An 8,980-nucleotide genomic window follows, 5' to 3' on the forward strand; every position below is an offset into this window, starting at 1 on the left:
AACCGCCATGTCAAATATAATATCGGAGCTCTCTGCAGAGACGGCAGTAATTAAATGCGGGCCGTAGACGGTACGAAAATCTGCCATTTTTTTTTTCTTTTTTTAACCACTGGCTGCTGTGTCTTAATTGTTCTGCCCAGGTTTTTGCAATTAATGGTTTATCTGGTTTATGTGTGTGCCTATATACCTGTGCAGAACAGTATTATTGTGTGAGCTATCAATAAGCGCTGGCCTTGGCGTGCAGCGTGTTAGCTGGAATGCCTTACCTGAGAAACCATCGTTCCCGGCGCTTGGCATAGAGATGAGTGAAGGAAAGATGGCATCCACTCATCTCTATGCCCTTGGAGGACCAGAGTGATGTCACTTCCTGTTCTGGCCATTTTTTTTTTTTTTTTTTTTGATCCAGTGCTTTTACATTGCAGAGGAGAGATGTGGGTTCTTATTGACCCCAAAATCTCTCCATAAAGAGGACCTGTCACTAATTATTTCTATCACCAGGGATGCATGCATTTCTTGTGATAAGAAGAAAAGTGATTAAACTTTTTTTTAAAGGGACAGTGCAGAAAAAAATAAACATTTAAATAAATGTTTTAAAAAGTTTAAAGTGCCCCTGTCCTCGTACGTAGTGGTGAACGCATACGTAGACTATGCCCACATATGTAAACGGTGTTCAAACCACACACTAGCTATCGCCACGAACGTCGGAGCAAGAGCAATAATTCTCAAACTAGACCTCCTCTGTAACGTTACACTGCTGACCTGTAGAAATTTTTAAAGCATCACCCATGGAGATTTTTAAGTACCGCAGTTTCACGCCATTCCACGAGCGTGCGCAATTTTAAAGTGCGACATGTTTGGTATCTATTTGCCTTAACACCCTCTTTCATATTTTACAAAAAAAACTTGGGAATATATTGTGTTCTTTTTTTGTTTGTTTTTTTATCAGTGTATTTTTTTCCAAAAAATATATATTCATTTTTAAAAAACTGCGCATTTCGGTTTTCGTCCAAGTGCATTTTGAATTTTTGGTTTCGGCACCAGAATTTTCATTTCGGTTCGCCACTAGTTATTAGTGCCGTTAATTTCTAATAATGCAGATCCGTATTGGGAGCATTTTGTTTAATAGTTTTTTTTTTTTTTTTTTTTTAAATTACAATTTAAAAAAATTTATTTTGTTAAATGCAGTTCACGGTTTGTTTTTTATTTGGAAATATAATGTATGCTTCTGGTCCCATTTCCTTCTAGAAATAGCAGAATTAGAGTACCTGGACCCTCCTATAAAGTATGTTTCATCTTTGAAAACTCAGTTGCCTATAAATCAGTTAGCATTTGAATTTATAGCGATGTGCAAATGATACTGAGCTGTCTCCCTGGAAGATTAGTGGAGTTCACTTGGCAGGTTCGGTATTGACGTAAATAAATATTTTGGAGTTGTGTTGTTTTCCCAGCATAGTTCCTGAACACTGAAGGCAGAAGAACCACTCGGCCCTGTGGCTTTGCCACACACACAGTTTAGATTAGAAAGTGTCTGGGTGGCCCAGTGTCCCGTCATTTTTTTCGATGTTAGAAAAGCACAGAGGTGTTTTCTAGATTTTACTGCATTACAGCTGGGATGAAAGTGTAAATGCAAGGCTTTAGCTGATTTATATTAGGACCACAGGCTCATTTTCAGACAAGAGGATCCTTGATGCCCTGCACATACTCTTCGTTGCTTTGGGAGTGCGATGACATCACAGGAGTGGAGAATTTGCTCCTGTTTTCTCTATACAATCTTTCAGGAAGTTTTGAAGTGTTGAGTGATGAAAGAGGTTTCTTAAATGCAGCTTTTGTAGAACTGAGCACCAGTCATATAAGGTATTATAAATTCGTATTACTGTGTGACTTGTCATTTGGTTGCAAGTCAGAAATAGAAATTTTGTTTCATGTTAAACTGAAAATTAAACCTGTTGCGTTCCTGATTAATTAACCCCAGTGGTGGACTCTCTTGGGTTGGTGTTCTGGTGCCTTCACAGCTGTTTGGCTTTCTCCTTAGTGGGATAGGTATGACATGGACACCCTAATGGGGAAGCTGAAGCTTTCATCTCTCTTGCTCAGCTTTTCTCAACCTTTTTACACCAGAGGAACCCCTAAAATAAAATTTGAGATCTTGGGGGAACCCCTTCTAAAACCAATTCATTGTGGTCCAGTGGTTAAAATGCCCCTATATTTGTGGTCAGTAGGAAGAATGCTACCCTTACAGACAAATAGAAGGTCATCGATGTCATCCTGCTGTCTTTGCCTAGTGATATTGGCCTTGGAATTAAGGCACCATCAAATGTGAAGTCAGTCACGACCCAAGGAACTCTAGGGTTCCACAGAATCCTGGTTGAGAATGGCTGCTGTAGCTACAAAAAGAGCCACACAGCCAAGAATGAATTTCTTAGATTAAACAATGTACTATCCTTGTACAGTATCAATAATTAGTTGAAAGTTGATAGGTTGCTGCCATTTTATAAAAGCTGACCACTGTAATTGCATGTGCCACCATTGCCTGTGATTTTATGCTCAGTGGTGTGTTCTATCTTGTGTTCTTTAGGAACTGGGAAGGACCAGTGTACTCAATGCTCCAAAGAGTACCATCTTCACGACTGGCGCTGTGTACCAACGTGCAGCCTGGGCTTTTATTCAGAAGAAGTTCCTGGGCTGCCTCACAAAGTTTGCCGGAGGTAAGCTAACCCAACAGTCTTCCTGAACGTAGCCAAAATCTTGGTGGCCTCTTGGCATAAGGTTTTCCTTCACAATGCATAGTATGGTCAGTACTTATCTGAAATCCTGGTTTCCAGATGTGAAGAAAACTGTTTGATGTGTGAAGCCACAGGCAAGAATTGTGTCCGGTGCAAAGAGGGCTACAGTCTGCTCAGTGGATCGTGTGTTACGAATCATACATGCAACAATGGTGAGTATCTGCAATAGTAGTGACAGTGTTCAATAGGGGTCCACCAAGAAGGAATTTCACTTTTGTTATTTTTTGAAATAAAGTCTTTGATAGCATTCCTTGGCCATATCTAATGTTCCTTTTGGCTAAATGGGGACTAAATGCCCTTTTTTGACATGGATGGAAGCACTATATGATAGTCCCAGAGTATTAGTTTAATACACAGGATTCAGATTCCATCTCTGCCCTATTAAGAGGGACAAGGGTGAGTTGCTTCCTTGCCCTCATACTTTTTGTCCCAGTAACTGAGCTGCTAGCAATCTTGGCAGATTCTAACATCCAAGGAGTAAATGTTGCTGGATTTGTGCCTCTTTGCTGTTGATGTGACCCTTTACAACCCTACTACATCACTTCTGAATCTCATTAAGACTTTCAACTAATTTGCTGCCATTTTGGGCTTTCAAGGTCAGGAATTTTGGATTCTATTTTTGATATTGCAGTTATGCACCTTTAAGTAATGACCCTTAAAGATACTTTCCTATATCAGTGGGGAAAAGCCCGTCTCCATTACTTGGGTATCTTTCTTTAAATCTTATGAATCCCTTTTGCTCTGCAAATTACTAGTTTCTTTTATAGTGAACGTTTTTTACTTTAGAGACCTGGAAGAAATGCCAAATATCTTGGCCAAGCAGGATAATGGCCCTGAATTTAACATTGCCACCTTTTACTCTTTCAGAACACTCCAAATCCCAATACTACTACATGTCTTGTTCTCGATCCAGCAAGTGTTCTTAGAAATTCAAATGCAATTACTCTAGACCCAAAGTCTGTAAATAAATAAATACAATATTTTTTCAACATAAGTCTATAGGAGACTTCCTGTCCCAAACATTGCTAATTATTACCAGGCTGCACACATAGTCCCTTTAGTCTGCTACCATGCAACCGCCAACACTCCACTATGGGTTAGCACAGAAGTGTACCCAAGTGTGCAACTAGCAATAGATATAATTTTGTAGAAACCCCCTGAGTTATGCAAACACACAAGTTCCATACTCAAACATTCAGAACTGTGTTAAATAAACTAGCAAATTGCTTACCCCCCTTCCACCCACCCCTCACAACCATTAATAACAACCCCTCTTTTCTGCTAGGGTATGAGGAATTTTTTTTTGGTGGATTAAAGCTGGTCTTCAAAGGGTGTACAATTTACCACTATGCATGGCATAGTTAGATTTTCTTCCAAATACCATGCTCCATCTTCAGAGATCTGTTTTTACTTGCCCTTCCAGAACACTTACTTTGATAATCCTCTAGCCAAATTATTTGTCTCTTTGACTTATTGTTATACAGGATTTATATAGCGTCAGTAGTTTGCTCAGCGCTTTACATTATAAGGGAGACAATACACGAGACAGTACAGTAACAATACGATTCAATACACGAGGGGTTTGAGGGCCCTGCTCCTTGGAGCTTACAATCTAGGAGGGAGGGGATAGTGGTACAGGAGGAAACAACTGTGGGGGATGAAGTGGTAGGAAGAGTGGAGGAGTTCAGTAATTAGCTGAGGGCGGGGTAGGCTTCCCTGAAGAGATGGGTTTTCAGGGTGCGCCTAAAGGTGAGGAGAGTAGGTGATAGTTTGATGGATTGGGGTAGGGAGTTCCAGAGGATGGGGGAAACCCTGGAGAAGTCTTGGAGGCGGGCATGGGAGGAGGAGACCAGGGAACTAGAGAGTAGGAGGTCTTGTGAGGAGCGGAGAGTACGTTTTGGGTGTTATTTGGATACCAGATCGGTGATGTAGTTTGGAGCAGACTTGTAGATCCCTTCTTCAGTGTGACGGTTATAGCTTCTGCCTATATATCATACTGCAAAAGGCATATGAGGCAATCCGCTAGACCCCAAAAAAAGGTGATCTTGGACACAGTTCACTAAAATCTTTATTTAACAAAGCCAACAGCAAGGCTCATAGACATGAAACAATTGCCCAGGGTGCATCAAATGTATTCTTTAGAGGCTCTAGTGAGGTGGGCACACTATTGCACATTTTGTGGGACTGCCTAGAAGCAAAAGATTTTGGATATGTGTCTACCTATTCATTTATACTTTTCTGGGAAAGAGAACCCCTACAAATCCTCACAAAGCACTCCTTGTACTCCAACCCTCATTTTTCTGATTTCTGATACTGGGCTAAACCCCCATTTGGCCAAGATATTATCTAGGTCGGGGTGTCACTCAATTTCATCTTGTATCTGTAAGACTAGATGTCCAGAGCACCCCCCCCCCCCCCCCTCCTTACATCAGATGACCAGAGTCCCTCACCCTCCCTTACATCACTGTGCACCCCCCTTACCTTGTGCTGCTTGAGATGGAGCTGGGAAGCAGAAAGTGTAGGGTCTGGAGAAGGTCCAGAGGAGGGATGGAGTCAGTTGATGGAAGGGAATGACTACAAGAATTCTCCCTGGAGAAGAGACGCTTGAGAAGAGATGTGATAGTGACACACAATGATGTTCCTAATATAGGGAAAAAAATATTCAGTTTTAAAGAGCTTAAGAAAAAACACAGCCACTTAATGAAATTGGAGGAAAAGCGGTTGAACTTTAAACTGCGTAGGGGGTTCTTTAATGTCAGAGTGGTAAGGATGTGGCACTCCCTTCCACACTCCGTGTTGTCAGCAGGAAGTGTCGATAGTTAAAAAAAAAAAAAAAAAAACTCTTAGATGGGCATCTTGCTGAACACAATATACAGAGATATGGGAAATGGTATTGACATAAACGCATACACACATACCCACGGAGGTTGAACTGGATAGACTGGTATCTTTATTCAACCTTACCAACTGTAAAACTGTCATTTTAATTAATTCCTTCCATTGTGGACTCCTATCGTTAATGGTGCTTTGGAAAACATTGTTGTAGAGCAGTAGATTGTTAATTCAATGACTTGTCTTCTGTTCTCTCCTATCCGGATCAGCGGACGAGATGTTCTGTGAGATGGTGAAGTCCAGTAAGCTCTGTGAGCGGAAGCTCTTCATTCAGTTTTGTTGCCGGACGTGTATGCTAGCAGGCTGACCATATTTTTTAAGAAGTGTCGTCACCTTCTCAACATGGAGTGACCAGTGCCGGTGGAGTCCAGATCGCCCACTTCTGGCTATGGTGCTATCTTAATGGCATTGATCCATTTCATGCCAAAACTTGACAGGCAGTGGATGATTTTTCAAGTATTTCTGCTTGACATAACCTGTAACGTACTGCATTGCTAGACATGCTCCACTAAGGAGGTTCATGGAGCTGAACCAGACTTCAGGCTGCATTCTGGATTTGATCTCCAACAATACAAAGTTAGAGCTTTTTTCTTTTTTTTTTTTTTCTTTTTTTGGCCATGGCTTCAAACACTCATCTATTCCCACCATCTCATCCTTCATTATATTCTATGTGGCATTGGATATTGTGGTGTGCAGACACATAAAAGGGCCACATCATATGGACTTGGGTTGGAGATATTAGGGTCCACTACTGTGTGTGTGTGTTAATTAAAATTAAAAAAGAAAGATTCACCAAAGAGAGCTTTTGGGATCATACAAGAATCCATATTGTTACAGAAGACCTTTCATAAGAGGGTTTTATGGATCACCCAGTAACCCATGCTGATACAGAAGACCTTTCATAAGAGAGGTCTTTGGGGATCACAGAAGAATCCATGCTGATACAGAAGGCCTTTCATAAAAAAAGAGGTCTTGGGGGATCACCCAGTAATCCATACTGATACAGAAGACCTTTCATAAAAGATCTGGGGATCACACAAGAATCCATGCTGATACAGAAGACCTTTCATAATAGAGGTCTTAGGGGATCACCCAGTAACACATGCTGATGCATAAGACCTTTCATAAGAGTACTTTTGGGATCACCTTGGAATCCATTCTGATATAGAAAACCTTTCATAAAAGTGGTCTTTAGGGATCACCCAAGAATCCATGCTGATACAGAAGACCTTTCATAAGAGAGGTTTTTGGGGATCACAGAAGAATCCATGCTGATACAGGAGGCCTTTCATAAAAAAGAGGTCTTGGGGGATCACACAAGAATCCATGCTGATACAGAAGGCCTTTCATTAAAAAAAAAAGGTCTTAGGGGATCACCCAGTAACACATGCTGATGCATAAGACCTTTCATAAAAGAGTACTTTTGGGATCACCTTGGAATCCATTCTGATATAGAAAACCTTTCATAAAAGAGTTGTTTGGGGATCACCCAATAACCCATGCTGATGCAGAAGACCTTTCATAAGAGGACTTTTGGGATCACCTTGGAATCTATTCTGATATAGAAAACCTTTCATAAAAGAGGTCTTTAGGGATCACCCAAGAATGCATGCTGATATAGAAAACCTTTCATAAAATAGGTCTTCAGGGATCACCTAGGAGTCCATTCTGATATAAAAATCCTTTCATAAGAGGTCTTTGGGAATCGCCCAGTAACTGATACTGATAAAGAAGACCTTTATTAAAAGCGGTCTTTGGGTATCACCTAGGAATCTATTCTGATATAGAAAACCTTTCATAAGAAGTATTTGGGAATCACCCAGTAACCCATGCTAATACAGAAGACCTTTTTATGATAGTCCCAGGTCTGTTGTGAAAGCGATCGGTTGACTGTTCGAGTGGAAGATGTTAAATAACACAGGCCGACTTTTATCTTTTGTTCTCACAATTTAATCTAAAGCTATTACTTGTACACTTACATATCGGATCAGGGGGGTGTTGGGGTAAATTGTCTACAGTGCACATTTGTTATGCGTTTAAGATATCTAATTAAAATGACACAATTTTATAATTTATAGGATATTCACAAAAACGTTACTGAGGTCACTGTTGGTTAAGTAATCATCTGGTAGAGTAAAGGGTATAGGTCAGCCTTTCTTAACCCTTTCAACACAAAGGAACCCTTGAAATAACTTTCTAGTCTAAGGGAACCCCTGCTAAAAGTTTCTTTATCTGCAACTCATGATTAGTGTGATGGTCAGTGGGAAGAATGCTCCTTACACTTGGAGTCATTGGGAGGAATTACCCCCTTATAGATGGCTAAAACGTTCAATGGTGTCAGTGGGAACCCATCTGAGAGCCAGAAAGTGCTTATTGCTCAAGGACCCCCAGCAACTTCTGGAGGAACTTTAGGATTCTATGCAAACCTGGTATAGAATCCCTGGTATAGGTAATGGAGTGATCACCAAATGGCACCAATTGTGTGGTTTTCAGCCGGACTATATTCTATAGTTACATCAAATTTGTTTGAGAGATCTTTTTGAAGGAAGTGCTTTCAAGCAATCATCAATGTCAATGAGACATGCAGTGAGGACAGGCTGTTTGCAGAGTTGCTTTCAGTTCAACCCAGAGAGATTCCCATTGAGAGGCAGAAAAAAGAGAATTTCCAACCAATCCCAGTAGCTTTCTGCTGCCCCCTACAGTCTGCCACCTTGTATTGCCACATAGCAGGACCTTCCCTGTCTGTTATTTCAGTTCTTTGTGACTTTATAATTACTACTTTGCGCATGTATTCATTTTTTATTTGAATTGCAGTCAGCTGAAGGATGTTGTATGAGCTGCTTTTATACAAGTATCATTTTAAACATATAGCCGAGTGCTGTAATTTTAGAAAAAAAAAATTCATTTGTTTAAAATCTGATTATTGTGGGTAATCAAACATTATCGCTATGTGCGGTTTGTCGTTGCGTAAAGGTCACGATGGTGTTGCTCAGAGCACCAGTAAACATTTTTAAAAGATTGCCAGAATACTTTTAAATTTCAAAGGACAAACTATAATGGTGTGTAGAGCAGCGTTACGTGGATTTTGATTTTTAACCCAAAGCCTTGCTTTGGGAACATATGGCCTCATTTACACTTGTTGCCTGCTGAAGAGCGATCCATGTGGGACTGCTGTTCGGAGGATATTTGACAGGTGGTGAGAAGGCGTTCTATTGACTCCTCACCACCTGCTTTAACGTTTTAAACCCTGCACCAGTGTGCCGCATCCACGTGCATTACACGCAATTGCAGGGCACCCCTATTTA

The 8,980-nt window shown here is 40.7% G+C and overlaps 1 protein-coding gene across 1 annotated transcript in view; it reads left to right on the forward strand.

Moving 5' to 3' along the window:
* PCSK6 (proprotein convertase subtilisin/kexin type 6) overlaps positions 1 to 8,595 on the forward strand; it is a gene marked incomplete at its 5' end in the record, with an annotated part of 254,118 nt that extends 245,523 nt beyond the window's left edge. The window contains 3 exons of the mRNA XM_089655547.1: positions 2,576 to 2,705; positions 2,823 to 2,935; positions 5,885 to 8,595. Of these exons, the coding sequence (XP_089511673.1) occupies positions 2,576 to 2,705; positions 2,823 to 2,935; positions 5,885 to 5,982 (341 nt within the window). The remainder of the gene's footprint in view (positions 1 to 2,575; positions 2,706 to 2,822; positions 2,936 to 5,884) is intronic.
* Positions 8,596 to 8,980: the final 385 nt, after the last annotated feature.

Source organism: Staurois parvus, unplaced genomic scaffold (genome assembly GCF_062004578.1).
Source record: "Staurois parvus isolate SC_StPar_1 unplaced genomic scaffold, SC_StPar_1.0 ptg000845l, whole genome shotgun sequence".
NCBI classification, from domain to species: Eukaryota; Metazoa; Chordata; class Amphibia; order Anura; family Ranidae; genus Staurois; species Staurois parvus.